Source organism: Pollachius pollachius, assembly GCF_949987615.1.
Source record: "Pollachius pollachius genome assembly, chromosome: 18".
Lineage (NCBI taxonomy): Eukaryota > Metazoa > Chordata > Actinopteri > Gadiformes > Gadidae > Pollachius > Pollachius pollachius.
In genome coordinates, this window is record NC_136951.1 from 10,437,099 (window position 1) to 10,458,951 (window position 21,853).

The window sequence follows — 21,853 nt, forward strand, 5'->3', positions numbered from 1 at the left end:
ATTTTAAAAAAAGATAATTTCTGCATATTAATATTCATATAAAATAAATGAAGCACTAAAACACCATAACTAATGTGCCTTATTTGTAGGGTTTAGTAATACTAGTTTGGAATAATACTGATTAACACTGGATTGCCATGTGCCTCGGTCATATGTCAAAGAAGCTATTGTAAAAGTTAGTTACCCAGATGTCAAAGAAATGGCAAGGCATGTGGGGGTGATTGGGACCGCAAGCTTATGGTTAACAGCAAAGATTCTCATTATGTATTTAGATGTTTTATTTTAAATTAAATAAGTCGAACTTGTAACGCATGCATCATACTTTAGAAACCAGTTCCAGGTAAGCCAACGTTTAACACTAGAAAGTATGCTTTCTGGTTTTAAACTTGGTTTTGTTTAACTATAGTTAATCCAACACATTCTTACTTGTAAGAAGAATCTGGTTAGGGTTAGGTTAGACCAAACATATCGTATGTCTATGTCTTGCACATTCCCAAGTCTAGATAGGTGCGTTTTGTTCTTTCGCACCTTCAGGAAGTGTGATCATACAAGTGTACCAAGCTTTATTGGTCATTGCACTCATTCAAACAACGTGATGCAGCCTTTTGTTTTGTACAAGTCAGTAGTGCAACTCGTGCATGGAGACAAAGGAAGTCCTTCAAGTGTGTTGTCTTTTTCTTTTTTTAACAGTTCACCTGTTATATCATTTTACATCACTGAAAAAGAACATGTCGGAAAAAAGTCAGCAGCCAATGTACAGAACATTTCAAAGTGTCCAAATAAAAACATACATTGACTTTGTGTAGGACATTCCAGTTTAAGTTACAAACATTATTTTTTCTATGCGAGCGTGAAGTGAAAAGGCATTTGTTTTTCTCAACAAAATGCAGCTTCCTTCACGGCCATTCCAAAAGGACGACATTCTGCATTTGAAATGTTCGATTCGCTTACAAACTGTACATAAATGAACATTATGAACACATTTGGTATGTTACAAAAAAAAAGTGCCTGCTTCACCATTTTTTTCTCTTAAAAATCAAGTAGAAGAAGAAATATTCACACCTAAAGAAGAGTGCTAAACACACAGGTTAAGGAAATCAGGGACCAAGCGTTGAAGCCCAAACCATATCTGAAGCCTTTTATTAGCCCCTATTAGGAGGTGGCCTCATCAGTCTGGGGTCGGCGCCTTTGGGGGAAATCGAGGCTTTAGCCAAGAGAGGGTTGAGGGCAGTGGAGCAGAAGTATGCCAACATGAAATTTGAACATCAGGCGGTAATGATAGTTTAAAGGTAAGTGTAACATGCACTACAGATATTGTATAAGCATCTTTTGCTTCTGTATCCAATTTTGATGAGAAGGGTCATTGAACACTCGAACCCCGGAGCACTACGGCATCCATTAGAAAATGGATTAATACACAGACCAGCCTTCTGAAGGAAACCATGTCTTAGAAGTCTAATAACGCGGATCCCAGATACAGTGCCAGAGTACAGCAAGGCATACAAATGAATTTACTGCCACCTTTCTGCCGCAGTGATAGTCTTTTACTGACAATTCTGAACTGACAGCGCAATACTCGTAAGGGACAGTCAAACTGGAAACCTATGGATGTTTAGACTGTTGCATTAACACTACTATATATATATATATTTTATATATACACAACGCGTTGCACTCATTTGAACACAATGCTCAGCTTTTAAGGCATATACTTTCTTAAACTCCTCCAATTCCAAATTTCCATTGTGTTGAAACTTACTTTAATTCAGTTATTGTTATTTAGAAAGGTGACAAACAGCATTATAAAGAATAATGGTCAGAATCACGTTATGTAGCTTTCTTCTGGTATCCAAACGCTCGGTCTATACCAAATACCAACTAACAATTAGCAAAACTTGGGAATAGTTTGGGTGAGGCCATTAATGACTAAAAACATTGCAATTATGCCTGGGTATTGTATGCTTATGTAATGCGGACATAAATTACAAACATTGATTTTCTTTCATATTTTAAATGTCTTAACGCATGTCCTGGAAATGAATGAAGATGGCTCTGTGACTGAATGAACTTTGGTCTCATTTGGAACAGCTCCTGGTCTCATTAGGGCCAGTGTGGATCATAGACAGACGTGTGGGCATAGAACACAACCTAACCCGGGGGAGGACCCGGCACGACCCACGTGGCCGACCGATGTGAAGCTCCCTGGGGTCCTCTTCTCCTCCTGATGGATGCATCGCAGAACGTCTTACTCTCTGAATGTCAGAGGGCTATATGATATATCCAGCAAACTTTCGTAGGTGGAAAGACAACAAAAAAAAAAAGTTTCTGGTCTCGCAAATACTAAAACCACCACCAGCAGCAGCAGCAGTAGCAGCAGCAGCAGCAGCCACCCGGAACCCCAGTTCTCTGTACAGACACCGAGGCTCATGAAGACCAACAACGTGTACACCGCACAGACGTTCCCCTCAGGGTCGCCGGGGTACGAGAGGGAGGCCGGCTCGTAGGCCTCCCGCGGTGGCCCGGGGACTGCAGTGTAGTGACCACTCCTTCAGGACAGTGTCGGGTGCTGGGAGTGTGAGGGGACCCTCCACTATGTGTTGGGGGCTTGGCTGAGGCTCTGGGGGTGGAGCTGCTGCCACTTCTGCTGCTCCTGCACCGCCAGCTGCTGGCACTGGTCTGACGTGGAGAGGATGTTCAGGAGGGGGTTCACGCAGTTTGGGGGGATGATGAGCCCTGTGGGGGGCGGAGAGGAGAGTCATCAGGATGTTGAGGACATAAACCCTCTGAATATTCACCCCGGGACCAAGTTTTCAGTAGAGACTAAAATGGAATTAAAGAGATTGGTCTTTCACATTTGTAGATCTAATCTGGCATTTCCTTATACTCTTGTACCAAAGTGATGGCTGCAGTGATAGTGGGACATGATCCTGTAGCAGCTAGGGTGTCAACTCCTGCCCGTAAAAGTTACTACTTGGTTCCACCCCGATGTCCACAGCCTAACCTGTATAGCAAGTTTGGTTCTACACAGGTTGCCAAACCCTACATGGAATTTAATTACACACACACACACACACACACACACACCTCTGAATTCTCTGTAAATCTTTTTGGATTAAAGAAAGTCCCATGGAGGGAGTTACAGAAAAACACGACGAGAACGTACCAACTATCCTCTGTCCATCCTCGGTTCTAAGGCGAACGATCTGCATCTTGACATTGGTTCCGCTGACCGAGGACAGCACGTTCTCCACCTTTGTCCACACGCTGAGAACCGAGCCGCACAGCACGAAGTACGTCCGGCAGCGAAGACCGATCTCACACTGGAGGCCCACTGAAGCCTTCTTACAGTTCCCCCGCCTGGTGGTCAAAGCAACACATCACCCAGATCAGTATATACACAGGTCAACATATACTTCAACCAGATCAGTGTATACACAGGTCAACATACACTTCATTCAACCCTGATCAGTATAGACACAGGTTAACATACATGTCAACCAGATCTTTATACAGGCAGAGGTACTGAAATACAATACACAGAATCAGAATGACCGACTATACAGGACTGTTAAGATGGTGATTATTTCTGTGTGACTGAAATAAGATGGAGATCTATCTTTCGCACAAATATGCAGAATAATAAAACGTACATACTTTAAAGTCAGATACACCACAAAAGTACACCAGACAAACGATAATGGAAAAAAGGAGCAAAGGCTAGGTATCAAATATGAGGTGCATAAAATGTGAAGGTAGACAATATGTACAATTACGAGATACATTAAAGTCCAATTTGGCATTTCTACAAGCTCGCAGCTTAAGATAACCTGGAAGTGTCTGTAGTCGATACTGATTGATGGCGATTTCCATGATGTTATTAATAAAAATCATCCCCCTATAACTAATATATTCAGAAAGTACAAAAATTGTTGTTCAAGAATCGTACCCAAAAACAAACACCTCCCACTCACATCACCAAGCCACTCAAGCTACATTAGTTTGCATCAAAGTTTCACAGGTAGTTAGAGTTGTTATAATTCTGAAATATCTCACATACTTCCTGGAAGGGGCTAATCTTACACATTGTGACTTTAACTATTAAACTAGAGTCGTAAAAATCTTCTTGGCCTCTAGCCGTTAATGGACCAATGACAGTTTATGACTGGGAAGTAGAGGTCATGCCATCCACATACCAATATGCATGAGAGCAGATCTTAGCAGAGGACTTGAACTGGTCAATCCAGTGTTGTTTCGCATCTTCTGACAACACCTGCAAACAATGACAATCATTTATTAAAAATGTGCTGTAGGTAAGATTCAAGAACAAGATAGAGAAAGTCATTGGCCCACTCCCTCGCTACGTTTCGCCACCATTGAGAAGTGGTGCATTCACACTAATCTGATTGACAGGCAACTTAGATTCCCCAAACCAATCAGGGTAGAAAAAGCCTGATTTGTCAGAAATTAGGAGAGAGTGGTCTTGAATCTAAACCGGCTCATAGTTAGCCAGCCTGCAATCGACTAGAAACAGATGCTCACATTTCACTCAATAATAGCTTACGGATGGCTATGGCATTAATAACTCTTCAATCTTACCAACTGCCCCTTTAAAGACTAATATTTGCTGACACCATAGCAAAAATTATAGTATCTCAAACAGAATCAAAGCTTTAGGCGTTACCTTCTTGAACCTCTTCTTGATGTCAACGTAGGTCTCCAGTTTGAGCTGCTTGCCGGTGTTGGGCCGGTACACCAGGAACAACCTCTTCTTGGGGTTCAATTCCTTCACCAGGATGGCCGTCTTCCTGTTGTTGCGGACCTTCAGAAAGAACAGGATTCAACAGTCAATTGGAAGGTTTGGTCATTGCTCCCTGTTTTAATACATTTAGGATGGAGCAGTAGTTCCACACCGTTATTGCTACTGGAAATAAATAATGTTTGCACATGATTAACCAATAAAATATTTGTCTTATGTCCAAAATGTAAAATAAATCCTGATTCATGATCTGGGGGGTGCCGAAGTGCTTTGTTTGGTTGCCCTGCCAACGGGGCACAGAGCAGACATACCTGCACGTAGAAGCCGTCGTCAGCCCCACTCTGGTCTGCCCAGGCATGAGTGGCCTCCTCCCAAGACATTCCCCTCTCCACACTCACCTGAGGGAAACAGAAGCATCACATTAACATTACTACAGGTAGCTCATAAACCTGCTATGTTACAGCAGAACATCTGGGGGGAGACAGCAGAGCCTGTGACTGAAACAAGGCATAATGTCACCCTGTAGATTTTGGTGTCAGATATTCTACAGAAGAGAACAAACTCTGGTCCCCAAGCGTTCAGAAAGAGGGTAATCATTTCTACAGTGGCAAGTCAGTGGTGGCAGTGCTGCGGTGGAAATGTTGGACACTTTATCAGTTTACTGCAGCTGGCCAAGTTTGTGTATGCAAATATGAGCAACAGGATTGGTTGAAATAAATCTAAAATTGGACATTAGCTTAATATTGATATTACCAAGATGACCACAGACCCTCTAGTAACGGTATTCAATAACAGTGAGATGCCTACAGCAGTTCATATTTTGTAGCTGGAAGTGTTGCCGTAGAGTAGGGGTACATACGGTGTAGAGCTCCACGTGGCCCGACGTGGTGTAGCCCGGCGTCAGGAACTTCTTGCACTCGACCTTCTGCACCTTCTCATCACCCGAGCCAAGATCTGAAAACACAGGACGAAATCAAGATCAAATGAGTTATTAGAGCAAATAAGTTAGCTTCAAATTAATACCTATATATAAACTCCCATGCACATGGGAAGAACATGAGGCTACCAAAATGGACACGCCTTATAGAACTGGTCTGTCCCTCCCTTACCCAGAATGCCCATGTCAAATCGGCCATTCCTCTTGGCTTCCTGTATGACCGCCGCCAGTGTGTCTGCAAAGTACTGGAACAGGGAGTTCTGTTGCTGCACCTCCATTCCCAGAATACGGTTGAGGAACTTTCCAATATTGTTGTAGTCTGTGAAAAGTATAATAAGAATTTTATTTGTAAAAAAAATTAATAGTAAATGTACGAATTGTCTTCATCCGGTTCAGGGCCCATTCTCCTCATGTACCTTTGTCAAGGGTCATCACACCAGATCTTTCTTCAAGAGTTATAAGACCCACTCCTATTAAGCCACATTGAATTTCTGCAGAGAAAACAAATGGACTTTAACGTTTATTACACGCCTTCATCCAATTCAAATTAAGTCTGGGAACTTTTCAAAAACATACAGCACGCATTTACGATGTTCGCAGAAACCCTTACGGTAACAGACATGTACGGTAGCTAATTAGTTAAAAGGTTTTGTTCATTGACACCTAGTTTATATCATTTATGATACTGCAAGGCCTTCAATCAGTTGGAAACATTTTTCCACACTACTGTGCTACATCATTCTGAGACATATTTACTCGAAAATATAAAAGATTGCCACTCCAACAGGAAAATAAACAAACCGTACCTTTGAAGAAATCCCCGTCAAAATCGGAAGGTGGCGACACGAGCGGAGAGTCGAGTTTCACTATAGACTTCATGACGATTTCCAGAGCATTCCTACCATACTGACATAGTAGCACACAACAGTTCAAAGGTCAGCCGGCACCAGATTTACTAATCTCACACTACGAATGAAACTATATCCTCCTCCTACCTTGTTGTCAAAGTTGTATCTGCTGAGGTCCCTGGTTTCAGTCGCCCTCCTGTCTCCATGGGTGAGAGCGCCCTGTTGTAAAAACCCAAGAATTAACCAATAGCCACAATGATATCCAATGATAAGCCATCTGAATGAGCCAGCAATCAACATTCATAAGTTGCAGGTCAAAAAGTATTTTTTTTTGGTGAAGTGCAATCAATGGACAAACTAATAATTTTCTGTTTGTTTTGCCATCGGTTGCTACTAAATGTCAAATGCATCAAGTAAGAATCGGAACAACTTTATAATTAATCTCACAATTATCAATAACAACAATGACTGCTAGGGCTGCTCGATTTTGGAAAAAATGAGAATCACGATTTTTTTTGTCAAGATTGAAATCACGATTCTTCAAACGATTCTTCTTGAGTTTGAAAATGAAATGTATTTATTCGGCATTTCAAAAATAAACCCATGGTAACGGAGTTTTCAAAATTCTTAAACTACACAGTACACAAACTGTTCAAATAAAAAAATATTGTAAAAAAAATGTTGAAATTGAATATAATGTACAAATAAATATGTGTCCAGCTGTTCTGTAATTTCTATAAAACTTTCAATGAATAAAATAAATATACTAGAAAATTAAATGAGACAGAACAATCGGTTGTAATCGACGTCTGTCCTGCTGTCGTCTGGGTTTTGGTCTTGTGTTTTTGTTTCTTTGCCAATTCGTCGTAAGCGCTTTGTGATTGCGTCTCAGGCCCCGTCCACACCAACCCGGGTAAATGTAAAAACGCACATCTGCAATGAAAACAATCTCCTTCCACACTATCGTTTTCGGAATGTTTTGCATCCACGTTCCACACTGAAATTATTTTGATAAACCGTTGTTGTCATGGTTACACAACTCCGCCACGCCTCTCTGTTTAGATTTACAGACGCGCGATCAGCTGATATTTACAGTTGATCAGCTGGTTAATCATTTTCGACCCGGTCTTGTCCAGAAACGCCGCTTCAAGTACGGTTTGAACTGCCGTCTTTCGGGTTTTTTACCATCACTTAAGAACATCAAGTACAGCGCTCGCCTGCGGCATTGGAGCAAAGAATATGTTTGAGCCAATATGTCGAGTTGTATCTAGAGATAAATTAGTACATTGTACAGAAAGAGATCATCATTTGCATTTCATCTGCCATTTTTTTGATGAGCGTCTCGGTCTCGAGCGCAAGCTTGTGGCAGCGTCATGGCAACCGAACGTCACCATTTCTGAAAGCCTCCGTCTACCCTGTCCACACTACAACGCGAACCCAGCGTTTTCACATTTATCCACCTCAGCGATCGTTTTCGAAAAGCATCGTTTTCAGTGTCGGAATTCTCAGTTTTAGTGTTGACGGAAGGGATAAACGGATAAATATTTATGCGTTTGTAGATTTACCCGGGTTAGTGTGGACGGGGCCTTTGATTAAACAAGTTTGTCGTGTTTCCAAGGGGTGCAGATATAACATTGTAGCACATTTTGCACATTATGTGGGCCTGTGCCTCGTCGGCTTCTTCGAATCCGAAGGGTTGCCATATTAGAGAACTTGTTTTACTCTTTTTATCGAGTAAACGCGGCTGTCCTCCCTCTGCCATCTCGCTGGCGCTGTTTGCTGAATAAAGTCACCACACACACACGCAGCTCGCGGGGCCGCGTTGAATGCTCTGGGAGAGGGACCGAATTGCGCACGCTCTTTCACAAAACCTCATAGACAACGGAAAATTCCAAAAGAATCGTTCCAACTCGATTTTATTAATTTTGAGATCGTTTGACCCAAGAATCGAAATCGTGATCAAAATTAGATTAATTGCACAGCCCTAACGACTGCTAGCAGTTATGAAAGGTATTCACTGTCCATGCACTGCTGACCCCAGTGAACCGTCACAAGAGATTAATGGGGGCACTTTAAGACTCCTGGATGCAACTTTGCTTCCAACAGGGGTGGGACTTTGTTCGGTATTGGGTCTTTTTTTACCCCTGCCCACACACTTAATAATAGATGCTGAGTAGGTATGATTTTGGTGCCCTGCAGGCAAAGTGGTACATCACGCCTGAGAGTAATTAATGTAATTGTGAATTACACAAATCTTAAAAGGGGACATATTATACCACCAGTTGTGATTGTGATTAGCCTTACAAGCCGTTTCGAAAATCTGCCCCACATGACATCACTAGTGGGCGTGTCCACCTAGATCTGTGCTTGATAGATGAGCAATGTTTAGTCAGTCAGCTGGGTAGGATGGTAGACTGATCTATCCAGCACAGATCTAGGTGGACACACCAACTAGTGATGTCATATGGGGCAGATTTTCGAATTGGCTTGTAAGGCTAATCACACTCACACCTGGTGGTATAATTTGTCCCCTTTAAGGGAGGTGCCCTCTATGGGATCTCCAGTTCCTGCCACCTTTTGAGGCGACTTGTGATTGATAGAATACGGTTCTATAGATCAGACATGTTCATAGATCAAGTGCAACAAATTTTGTTACCCGAAGTTTCACTGTACATAGAAATCTAGTCGGATTGACATAATGGGTCCCGCGGCAAACATGTTCAGCATGTAAAATAATACCTATATACCAAGTTTAATTTAATTCCATCAGGGTTGCGAGGCTGACCGTTTAACTTTGACCATTAATTATAGCACCCCTATATGGGAATTGGCACCAAAACATTTGGAACCCTGCTTACCGGGAATACAAATATCCGGCAAATTTGAATCTGATCTATAGGCGTTACAATTCCGGAAAAATAATACCTTACCCCTACAATAACAATAGGTATCCGTAGATAGCTGATAATAATAAACCATCACCATGGCTGCAGGCCTGATGGGGTTATAAGGGGCGTATCAACACGGGGAGGTCATGGCTGGTCTCTTACCAGACTCTCCAGCCTCTTGGCCACGATGGAGGCAAACCGCTGCTCCCCTGCAAGCTCCGATATGAGGAACACGTACTCTGGAGCCGTGACCTGGTTGGACCTGTGGGTCCTCCCTGGGGGGGGGGGGGGGCACGAGGAGCAGCCATGGTCAATACGATACAGTCCGCACCTTTGTCCTACCACAGCGGGCATGCAAAACAAGAGGGTGTGTGTGTACTGACCGAACTGCTGTATAGCTCTGTCTGCACTCCAGGGCAGCTCCAAAGTCATGTGGACCCTTCTTCGCTGGTTTTTAACGCGTCGGTCCGCCTGCAAGGAGATACCCGAGCTGGCTGCTTCAGAGATGATGGCGATGTTCTAGTTGCAAACAAAGACAAATTAGAATTATTGCTTGTATCAATACTAACAAACAGGCCATTTACAGAATACTATTCTCAGGGGGAAAATAAATACCATTTTCTGTTTCTAGAATAACATGAGCTATGTTTTTCCTGTACCTTTTCTCCATCCATGAACCTCTGCTTCTCCGTCAGATTCAGGATCTCCACGGGCACATCCAGCTCGGAGCGAGACTCGTACGAGATGCTTCCGTCATCGTTGCTGACCACGCGACCTTTCCGGCCAGTCATCTAAAAAGCATCCAGGAAGAAGACCATTAGGACACCTCACTTAATCCCCCCTTATTTTATCAACCGGGATTACTGAATCAGAAGGTGGGCCGGTTCTCTCAGTCCGTTGTGTAGATAAAAGCTGCCTTGCAGGAATGCCCTCTATATCCAAGTTCCATGATTAGAGCGAGAAACAAGTGACTAAAGCGATCTCAGGATTAGATATCACTAAAGATCCCTTCCGTCTCCAAACCATTTGGAGACGGAAGAAACTTTGCTATAGGTTTTTAGGCCCCTTAGATGTGTGACAATTTTCAGAGCTATCTTCAACTAGACATACCGGTATATACATGTTACATTGCATGTCTATTTATAGTGCATTCATCACTGTGTGTATTAATATTCATACATCTATTTGTGGATGTGTCTAGTGTTTTCCGCTAGGTGCAAATTAATACATGGTTCTTATCTCAGCCCTGTATTCATTCACCTTTTGGTGAATGAACGGTTTCCATTCCTAAAGGTGGAATGGAAATCATAGGAAGAGCGGGTGTCCATACCTCGGCCACGTTCTCCGGTCCACCCAGTTCGTCGATGAGCTCGTCCAGAGTGTTGGGGGGCAGGCTCTCCGCTAGTTTCTCCAGGTTGTCCAGCAGGTCCTTCTTCATCTTCTGGGCGTCCTCCACCGCATCTTGGCTTGTTTGGAAGCCGTCCTGGCTCTCCGTTTTGACTGGCGGAGGGAAAATCTGATGTTAACGTTGCGGTCATCTAAAGCAACATGCTCTACATGCTCAAGACTATCCAGTACCCTCTGCAGTGGCAACAGACTTACCAACGGCGTGCTTGATGGTAGGGTTAGCCGGCGGGGCTGTGAACTTGGGCCGGTTCGACCCGAGCCCAGACGCTAGCAAGGCACTTTGAATGGAGTCTGGGTCGATGCACTTTTTCTTCTTCTTGTTCTTATCCTTCTTCCCCTTCTTTGGTTCTTTTCTGATAAGCCAGGGATCTGAGAAAAGGGGAGGGGATTGGTGATGCTGCTGAACTGTTTGCATCATGATTAACATGACCAACCTAGGGTGCTACAAAACAGTAGGGGTGGGAAAAATAATCGATTCTTCGATGCATCGCGATTCTCTCTAAAACGATTCTGTCTTGAGGCAGATAAATTAATTTAAAAAATATATTTTTTTTTTTTATTTGCCTGCTATATCATTCTGTTCGCCAGAGAGGGATAATTTTAGAAATTTTCAAATTATTTAATTTATCGTCAGTGTGTATTGGCCAATCTGATTTGTCTTGACACGATTGCGATTCAGCCTACGCATAGCATGCACGCAAACTCACAGCCAGACACAAAAACTCCTTCTAATTCAAGAGCAGCTTTTTCTTTAATGACATAAAAAAGAAAGATTAGAAAGAAAAGAAAAACCTATTTTTTTACATACTTCCATATTGTGTTGTAATGCAAGCTGCATTGATTATTGCATTGTTCATAGAAAGTCATATTTGTGACAAAAGCTTTTTCTCTAATAAAATATTAAATAAGTTAATTCATCTGTTGATGTCTTTAATGATCATCACAAAAGTAGGAAGTGATTAGCAAACTCTGAGTAGCAAACTCAGGTGTGTATATATATATATATTTTTTTTTTTGAAAATCACGCATGGAAATGTACATCATTTTTTTTGTTGCATCGAGATGCATCGATAATCATTTTAAAATCGAATCGTTGACCTCATAATCTAAAATCGTGAGGTTCCAAGAGATTCCCACCCCCACAAAACAGCCCACTGAGGTCCTCACCATCCTCCTCATCGTCGTCCGACTCGTCTCGGAATGGATTGAAGTCATCGTCGTCGGCCGAACTGACTGATTTGAAACTGTCGTCGCTCTCGCCGTCTTTATCCGAGTCTTCTGATTGGCTGTCGTCCGAGCTGCTTCCTGAAAGTCCTCCGTGTATACGGGACTTCTTCTTGACCTGCTTTTTTACTTCTGGACCTGGAAAGGACGGAGAGAAATGAACAAAAATCAACCTATTGAGCAAAAAGTTAGGCAACTATCAAATTTAGTTTCTTTAAGTGCAAGTTGACACAAGAGTTGTTCAACTTCTTAGTATGTTTATGATCTTCAACATGGTAATCTATGCAAATTATCACGGTTGCTGAAATCATAGCATAATGCCGAAAAGGCTGTAAAATGTAAAGCGGTTTATGTGGATGGCTGCGACCGAGGGAGGGTCCAGCTTCTTGGACACTTGGACTACATGGTCAGGGTGTGTGAAGATCTTAATATGCAACATTGATAGGAAAAAAAATATATATATATATAAAAAAGGAATAATAAAAATGCATCAAAGTTGGCTTGGGTCGTAACAATGTGGATCAAACACCCTCCTCTTCCTTCCTAGAATGGTAAGCCAAGCCCCAGACTAATTACAGTTTCTCATCATTAGAGTCAATATGAAACCAAAAGCAAAGTAAAAAAGTGAAGCAAACCAAAAGTAAAACAAGAAGACCAAAGTAAAAACTAGGACTGGTCGGACCAGTGCTCAAGGTAACATTCCCCCTACCTTTCCTCTTCTTGCCCTTCTGTTCAACCACTTTCTCAGCGGGAGAGGGAGTCTTCTTTGCCGAGAGATCGATACCCAGTAGACTGAATAGCTTCTGTCGATCAGGGGCTGGGAAGTGTTTCTCCACCAGGGACTGCAACACACCTCTGCACAAAAACCAAACTACATCTTTAGCCTCTTTGAACCGCCCACTGGGCTACTTCTGGTCTCTGTTGGATCTTACTTTGCGGTGGAAACAAAGTCATTGAGTTCTCCTCCTCCTTCCTCCAAGGCCTCAAGTGTCCGCGCTTCTCCAGTTGATTGTAGACCAATCACAACGCACTGAGGGGGAAAAAAAAACAACCTTTGTTAGTGAGATGGATTAACCAGCATACACTATTGACTACTTAATCATTTAGCAAAAGCTTTAATCCAAAGGGTAAAAGTGATTTTGTTTAAAGATGCACGTCAATGAGTAGGCAAGGGCAAATCTGTCTCAAGGATGTCTTCAGGTAGACTACAGCGCATAGGGGTTGAAGCCAGCCCCTTACGGGAGTCAAACACAACTATCCTGCCAACTGTATGGTGATAAATAACAAGCCATTGATCCGTTGACCTCACCTTTCCATTGTGGACCTCTTCCCTGGCCAGCTGGACAACCCTGCCGACCTTGGAGGCGATGCAGAGGTACTTGAAGAAGCGCTGGTGGGCCGACCAGAACTGGCCCCACATGGACTTCTTCATGCGCTGCTCGGCCTCCATGAGGTTGGCGGCCGCCTGGAACTTCTCACGTGCGCTCACCCACTGGAGAAGAAAACAGAACACTGAGCACGTCGTCTGAACCAACTGACGGCAACAGGAACTCAAAGACGGGATATGAAAGAGGTTTACAGAATATGAATATTGAATAGATAAGGCAATTTTTTCGTCTTTCACAAATTTAATACCTCTGAAACTTTCTTTATAAATGTACATTTATTAGACAAAAGAGTAGACAAGAGAAGCTTACCAGGCGCACAGACTTGTTGTACATCTTGATGTACTGCGGCGTCAGCGGAACCTCCTCAATTTTGAAAGTCACACCCGTAAAGCTCAGTTGCCTGGCAATGTACATCCCCCTCAGTTTCATATCCATGGCAACGATTTCCATAGCTCCGACACCTCTGAAAACACAAAAAATTAAAACATAAGTAGGCACAGAATTAAACGGAAGATTGCTGTGGTTTTACGAGAGGACAAGCGATTAAACTTGACCGATTCCAATGAGTCGTACCTGCGCTCCACAGCTTGGATGAAGTTGCTGAACTCCCTGAAGGGGGTGCCCTCTCCCCAGATGCCCAGGCGGTTCATGTACGCCATGTTTCTTGGTTCAGAGGCGCCTGGACAAAAACATCAAACAGTCAGTTCAGTCATCAAGCAGATACTTTAATCCACTTTGTTTTCGTGAAAGATTGTGCAGAGGAAATTAAGGAGGACCTTTAATGGCTGTTTTTAATGAAATCATCGACTCAGTGAATTAAGATACAGGTCATTATAGTGCAGGTAGGTGTTGGGCAGGTAGGCTGCAAAAGTTGGGTTTCGATCACCAAACCTGGGTGGTAATCAAATAACCTGACCACTGGACAACCTTGCATAGAAAGGACACAGGGAATGTCTAGGTTACCATGGAGACTGACCTGTGGCACTGGCGTACACAACCCGGGCTTTGGGGAGTTTGTTCTGCAGCTCCTGAACGGCCAGGCCAGTCTTTGTCGGTTTGGACGAGCCAACCGGACAAACATTTTTGGCTTTGTGACACTCGTCATACACAATCTAAGTTTGTCGGTTAAGGAAATTCAGGTCATTCAAATGCAGCAAAAAACAATAGATGGGCAAATTTATGTTGACGACAATTGAAAAGTGAAAGAACGATAAGGATACAACGCCATCGAAGTCCTCCCCACACCAGTGGAGGAGCTGCTGGAACCTGGTTTTGTACTTCCCTCCTGACTGGCTCTCTCCGATCAGAGAAGAGTATGTTGCGAAGATCACACCCTTCTTCACGCTACCGTTGTGTTTCGAGGAGATCTTGCCATATTTGAACTGATGGATAAAAATGTTTAAAGAAACAGTTATGATCACATACATAGGTAAAGTTGTAGGATTCCAATTCTTTGTCCGCTGGATGCTTGCCCAGAGGTCAAAAGAGAGATAAAGAGAGATGTAAGAGGTGTGTGGACGGCCGTACTCACCTTATTTAGAGAATGGACCTGAATGTTCTTCGCACCTATATCACGGAGATCTCTCTCGGCATCGTACTTCAAATCGTTTGAAACACTGAACCTAAAATGCAAAGTAATAGGAGAATGTGTCAAACAAATCAAAGTAAAAATAACGCATACTTTTTTTTTTTTTTTTTTCCCCCAGTGTCAAGACGGCAGGAGACGGTGGTTCTCACCAGAGGGATCTCTTCCTGCCTAGCAGGTAGTTCTCATAGATGCAGCCCGCGATGGTTCTGCCCTTTCCAACACCCGCACCATCGCCTATCAGATAGGCTGCTCTGTCTCCGTTAGGGAGGAACGTCTCGTGTTGCTGTGCAGAAGTTGAAGAGAAATCATTTTAGAAACAAATGACCCAATATCATCATACCATCTAAATATTTAACTAAAAACTATTACATACTCATAGCAGAATCAATCTTACTATATAACACAGATTCACACCACTAGCTAGTTTGTCAGTAACTTCTAGTGGTGCAACGGTTCACGGTTTACCCGTGATCCGTACGGATCAACCCCCACGGATCGGGCCGCAAGTGATCCGCGGATCGGCTGATAAAAAAAAAAAGTTGTGCGTTCACGTGAACATCGCATGTTTAAAGGACAATTCCGGTATTTACAACATCATCAAGTAGCTTAGCGAAATAGTTTCTGTCATGTTATATTTGGCGTTCCGTAAATCCCATTGAAACGGAAACCGGAAGCGGAAATGTTTATGTTTGGTTGTAGTCTTTTCGCTTGGTTCTCCGTATCAACAGTAGGGCTAGAACCGAGCGAAAAGACTACAACCAACCCCCCTTGCAATGAGCAATGAGTCTTCCAACAGAAATCAACGGATTTACAAAATGCCAAATAAAATACGACAGAAACTGTATTTCGCTACCATACTTGATGAAAAAAAAGATGAGGATGTCTGCATTGCCTGGGGAGAGTGTAGACTCTAAACTCTCCCCAGGCAATGCAGACATCCTGAATTTAATCAGGATTATTTACTATCGATGTTAAAAAGAAGAAGGAATAATGCCTTAGGTTGCAATTCTTTTAAATATTGACTATGTTTAAAGGAAATAGGATTATTGCCTAATTTTTCACTTTATTTAGTTTTTACACATTTGAAGAATTATTTAAATTCACATTTGTCTTGTTATCTTTTTTTATTGTTGTTTATCCGAAAATGATCCGACCCGTGACTCAAAAACCGCGACACGATCCGAACCGTGAGTTTTGTGATCCGTTGCACCCCTAGTAACTTCAGATAGATATCATTAAGGAGCAGGTCGGGGGAGAGGGCATCTTGTTCCAAGATAAACCCAGGCACGCTATGGACCTTTGGGAGAGAACCAAGCACCTTTCGAGGTGAGAGTACAAAACCCTTAGCCACGACACTATCCTAGTCGAGATGTGGTAGCTGGGTAGGGGATCTTTTCCGATCTACTTAATGACCAGAGGCACCACCGTGGTGCACATCACCTTAAGAGTGGGGTTAGTGGAGGGGAATACCTGCGCTGCATATGTAATGGCCTCTAGCTGCAGTGCAGACAGCCAGCCGCGGTCAATGATTTCCTCTGGGATGGACATTCTGTACCAGACGTCAGGAGGGTTGACGCTTGATAGGGAGCTCGTCTCCACAACTGGGTCAGGGTGTCGCAAGCCTATCCTTACTGGGAGGAGCAATGGCGGGGGAAACATGAATGAAATCAAGGGATCAGATATTAAGGAAGTGTAGTCATGAATAGGAGGAGAATGCTGTTGCACATGAAGCTACTGTAGAGCTGGTTCATTAGGACTTCCACAATCATGGATACCAAAAAAATGGCAGGAAGCAATTAAAGTAGAACTCAGTTTAGAAATTGTGACTTCCTCTCTTTGCAGCGGGAGGCGTTTGAAGGCGTGTGCCTTTTTGGTCAATGACAAAGCTCTGACACACTGAGCTTGCGGTTGCTAACTCAATAAAAGCATTAAATTATTTCTGAGATATTGAAGCCTTCTGTGCCAAAGATGATTCATTATATTCCCATAATATCATCAATGAATAATAGCCTTAATCTTGACGTAAATAGTCAACCAGCTCCAACCTACTGCAGATCATAGTAATATAATTATAGAGTCAAGATAGTATCTTACATTTCATGGGCATGTACTCTGCATACGTCTCTGCATGGCCCAATTCCTCTTCCTCCTCTTCCTCAGGCTCCTCTTCCTCCTTTATGCTTGGGGATTTCTATATACAAATACAATAAACAGAGATAAATATCCAATCTTTTGACATAAAATCGCTCTTTGTCTAGGAAAATATTTTGCAATCTGGGCAGCAATTTTGCAATGCTGGGCAGCTCCAACATTGTAGGTTTTATCATCACATTAAAACACTCACAAGAGGATGTGAAAATTGTTGTACTTTAACATCATCGTTTACCCAAAAGCGGGTAGCGTCTTTAATGGAGAATTCCTTCTTGATGCCGTTGTTCAGCTCCACTGGAAGATAACCACAGGAAATAAGTTAACAAATAACAAGAATAAGAAATAACAAGAATAATTATGTCAATCAACCAGCCAAAAGAAAAGCATAATTAGGGAAGGTACCATTTTCCTTAATCCGAGATACCATTAAATGATCAGAGCCGGTCCTAGAGACATTATATAATCAATGGACAGAAAAAGTAAAGAAATAAAGAAATTGCATACCCTAGTCGGCATTTATAGAAATACGGCTTACCCCCTCTTGAGAGTGCATTATATACGGCAATATAATGTTTGTTAACAGGTTTCAAATGCCTATTTAGTGAATTATATACACATACTGTAGCTCTTAAATCTGCTTTGCATTCAAGCCTAGATTACATCTAAGTTTCTTTTCTTACAGTGTCCTGCAGCGGTTGCGGTGGCAACTGGTTGTGCGATGTCTGACGGTGGCTTCAACTTCATGAGTTCCATCAAGCTGTTGCCCTTTAACGTAGTGGTCTTCTTCAGACCCCCCGTCCTAAGGAGATCCTTCAACTGAATCTGAAACACAATGAGGACATGTGTCAAACAGAGGTCACTTTAGGAAGTAAGTACGTTTACGTGCTGTAAAAAATCCGATCCAACAACGATAAAGAAGTGGGGATGATGTGATTTCCAATATAATGGAGTCTGGAAGCCAGTGAGGTCGGCTCATCCTAAAATCGCAAAAGGCTTTTGCTATACAACAAAAGGATAAATAAAACCAAAGGCCTCACCTGATCCCGGTTCAAAGGCACGGCTGTGGACACCGAAGGGGACGAGGGACTGGAGGACCCCCGCAGTGTGGAGGCCACGTGCACCACCTTGGTGACCGTGATGGTGTGTTTGATGGGGTTGGTGGACTGCTTGGTGGTGACGGCCCCAAGCGACGGCAACTGATTCAGTTGATTTAAGACAAAGGTGGTGGTGGAGGGCTGAGGTTTTTGCTGTGAGGATGATCATAAAAAAAGGGGAAAGATGTGGTGAGAGACGTTAATTGAAGACCACAGAATGCTCACTAGGTAGTTATAGTATAGCTTAGTGTTGATTAAAAGATGTGGGGTTATTTACCCTAATCATAAGTGTGGTATGTGGAGCTGAAGCCTCTGTCCCAGCAGCCCCGATGCCATCGTCGAGGGCACTGATAGAGATGGACTTTAAAACACAAATATACAGTCAACCAACACAATCAGCGGTAAACACATGTTTCTATAGGAATCCATTCATTAACTGTATATACACACACACGTTTTTAGTTTAATGGAAAGGACGTATACAAGAAAATAAATATATTATCATCTTCATATTCTAACCTGGTGGGCTGAAGAAGAATGTGAAACATCCTGAGGGTCAACATCGAAAAGGTCGTTTGGGCAAATGCCGCTCTCGCTTAGCGCTGCCAGAAGCAAGTCTTGTCCAGGATCCATCTGCCACAACAAATTATAAAACCCACATTTACATCAGCCATTAATGATAAAGTAAAAACACATTCCACAACACACAGTAAAGCACATTACAACACCTGAATGTGGCCTGTTTGTTCAGGCTTATTTCACTTTAGGAATATGCGATGCAGCAAAGTAATGTAGGAGTTTAACAGCAACCAAGGCTAACAAGAGAGAGTGAAGAAAGAGAGACCAAGTTAACTGAGCATAATACTATTTTTTTTGGATCATTATGTCTCGTTACAAGAAGTATACCTCGCACCAAATGGGTTGGGTGGAGGAGACTTGAGGTGGGTAGTGAAAGGCGGCTGTATTGTCTTTAGGTGCCCATTATTCTACCATCTATAATACCCTTATAAAGCGTTGTTTGAACAGGGACCAGTCAGTTGCATTGCAATTCTTTACATGATTTGCAAAAGTCACCAAATTTAACATGAGCAGGGTCACCTTGGAAAACTTTACATTGACCTTCTCTGACAACAGTTCTTTGGCTGCTCCCGTCTGGAAGATTGCGACCATAGTGTCATGTTGGCTTGCCATTAGAGTGCAAAGATAAACTTCTGTCTGTGGATGATGCAAGCACATCCTTGAAATATGTGACCCTTTTTTCTTTTTTTTTGTCAAAAAAAGAAAACAAACCTTCTAATTCCAGTACATTATGCCATGAGGAAGTGGCAATATATACCGCCTGGGAAACCCCAACTCCGGTTAGGATCTAACAAGTTACCGCAGAGTGGATTTCTACACTTCTTCAAATTATGGAATATCTGCATTTAAATTGAATGCAACGTAAGTAATCAATAGTTACTGAGCAATAGAGTCCAGAATTTAATGAAGATCATGATAATTTAATAGCTGTGTATTAATGTATAATACAGCAAAGGAATGTCCTGGAGTATTTAGAGTTGGGACACTGCTGGACAACAATGTCACTACACGTATAAAACCACGATAAGTGTTCAATGGATGCAGTTCAATATAGATTTAAGAGCCATGGCTAGTATAAATCATTACCTTTGGCCATATTATAACAAAAGTGAGAAAAAAAACGGTCCAAATCAAACTTGCATATACGTACATAATTATTGCACACGAGCGTGCAACACTGAAATCCAATATTTAGAATAGTTTTAAGGCAAACGAACCATTTAGTGGCGTGAGAACATGCCGATTGCTTGAGATCATTATGGACGCAGTAAGCGCTAAATGTTTACGTTACGTTCCATTGTCGTTGTGCGAAGGGGCACCGTGTATTTACAACCATGCGTGTATTGTGGAAACACTGAAAATGTACCAAACGGTGCTGGAGCTCACCTTCAATAGACCATTCAAGACAGAACACGCTGTGTCCCCCATGTGTCCCTGCTGCACGTAAAAAGGAACGAGTGACTTGCTCCAAAGTGACCCAGACTACGGCACGTGTTTGAAACGCATTGCTTTGCTGTGTTCAACTTCCTGGTCCGTCTGACTCATGTAGTTTCCCCTTCAGTCTCTTAGATTAGCAGGCTAATGTACAGTGTGGAGGGTAGAATCCTCCGGGACGGGGACGTAGAAAAGACTCCAGTTGACAAACATCTAAGCTTTGCCGGGCAATGTTGCACAAGTCTAATCACTTGCATAACAATTAAACTCCCTCAAACGCATGGCGTAGCAACGCTAGTCCACTTACAGAAGGGCGACCGTATACCAAACACACCGACGCCTATGAGATGACAGTGTAGCCCGGCTAACCTAGCTAGCATAGCTAACCGAAACTACATCAACACCTTGCAGTTATATAAGGTGTGTCAACCACTTGGTCGGCGGCTAGGCAATCTTACGAGAACTCAAACCCCAAAGTTTTCATTCCCAATAATGTCACAGACAGTTATATACAAATTGGTTTTAATTAGCATTGACTGTTAGCCATTTCCAATACTGTTGCCAGGAAACAGCAGGAGTACACTTCATCCCACTGTGAGCGTGTCCGATCAGCTAGTCGCTGTTGTGTTTAATATATGTGGTTTATACATGCGTTGGATTCATCTGTTTGATACATTTTTATGTGATGATCACCACGCACATACAGTACGTAACATTAACAGTTACAAAGTCAGGAACCAGTCAGGTGGTCCATATCCAAACAAGCCCTTTGATCGGAAACTGAAAACACTAATAAATAGCTCGAACCCAGTTCCCCGTCATTCGTGCTGGCCGGCGATCTATTGACAACAACCCCGACAGTGTTATGATGTTATGTTGACAGCACTGGTTCGTACCGTCTGATGACACCAGAAGCCAAGCTAAAGCTAGCCGCCAGCTTACGGCGGAGCGCGTCGGGAAGACGTGTTGCCTCCGCGACCAACTAACTGCACTGTATTTATTTATTTTAATTTATACACATACATTATTAACATCATCATTGTCGGCGGACGGAGGCGTCGGTTGACCGAGTGTACATGAATGCTCGTGAAGTCAGTGTAACTCACTCACTTGACAGTGACCAGCCAGAGTGTGGCTTCAGCAGGGAGCTTGTTGTCCTCTCCGCTCCGTGGCTCCTAACGGCTTCTGCCTCGCGCCATCTTTTATCACACGCTTAGCCGCATGCTGGTCACGTGACGTCAAGCCCGAGCGCGGCTGCTGTCTTTACAATAAAATTCCTCGCCCCTGATCGATGAAAATAGGCTATCGGGTATGTGTCGGAGGCCCTTTGTCGACGGGGTGTCGCCAACGACGAGATGGTGAACATCGCTAGCAAGTAAACATTAACGGCTTAAAGATAGCAGAGACGGCAAAGCTAATTCAATGTCACGTGACTCTGCGAGGAGATTTTGCCGGAAGTGACGACAGCAGGAATCTCCGCCTTTTCCGTCTACTGCTTCCGCTTCGCCAGTGTTTCTATTATGATTTATTTTATGAGTTGTTTATCCCAAATAAAAAAT

At 42.8% G+C, this 21,853-nt stretch overlaps 1 protein-coding gene across 4 annotated transcripts; it reads right to left on the bottom strand.

The window, feature by feature from the left end:
- Positions 1 to 444: 444 nt before the first annotated feature.
- sbno1 (strawberry notch homolog 1) lies at positions 445 to 21,712 on the bottom strand. Of its 4 annotated transcripts, none has more exons than XM_079755985.1 (33): positions 21,405 to 21,712; positions 18,801 to 18,914; positions 18,559 to 18,642; positions 18,225 to 18,434; positions 17,868 to 18,009; positions 17,381 to 17,481; positions 17,131 to 17,227; positions 16,507 to 16,667; positions 15,186 to 15,319; positions 14,980 to 15,070; positions 14,669 to 14,830; positions 14,425 to 14,560; positions 14,022 to 14,127; positions 13,758 to 13,911; positions 13,370 to 13,552; positions 12,993 to 13,090; positions 12,770 to 12,915; positions 12,004 to 12,198; positions 11,032 to 11,205; positions 10,760 to 10,929; positions 10,089 to 10,220; positions 9,813 to 9,948; positions 9,592 to 9,704; positions 6,689 to 6,760; positions 6,500 to 6,599; positions 6,110 to 6,184; positions 5,866 to 6,012; positions 5,616 to 5,710; positions 5,068 to 5,154; positions 4,682 to 4,819; positions 4,194 to 4,270; positions 3,164 to 3,357; positions 445 to 2,733 (listed from the first exon to the last, which is right to left on the bottom strand). In XM_079755985.1, exons 2-33 carry the CDS (start codon positions 18,912 to 18,914, stop codon positions 2,591 to 2,593), a joined length of 4,167 nt encoding a protein of 1,388 aa, XP_079612111.1. In that variant the 5' UTR covers positions 21,405 to 21,712; the 3' UTR covers positions 445 to 2,590. The 4 variants fall into 4 exon arrangements, with proteins under 4 accessions (XP_079612111.1, XP_079612112.1, XP_079612113.1 ...); XM_079755986.1 differs by having other exon boundaries at positions 21,401 to 21,712; XM_079755987.1 differs by lacking the exon at positions 21,405 to 21,712 and adding an exon at positions 20,247 to 20,357 and having other exon boundaries at positions 17,423 to 17,481.
- Positions 21,713 to 21,853: the final 141 nt, after the last annotated feature.

Coding starts and splice junctions, on each gene's coding strand:
- sbno1 (XM_079755984.1), bottom strand. CDS start 20,288: ATGGGGGACACAGCGTGTTCTGTCTTGAATGGTCTATTGAAG. Junction 13,912..14,021: donor ATCCAAGCTGTGGAGCGCAG/GTACGACTCATT, acceptor TTGTGTTTTCAG/AGGTGTCGGAGCTATGGAAA. Junction 13,091..13,369: donor AAGAGGTCCACAATGGAAAG/GTGAGGTCAACG, acceptor TTTCCCCCTCAG/TGCGTTGTGATTGGTCTACA.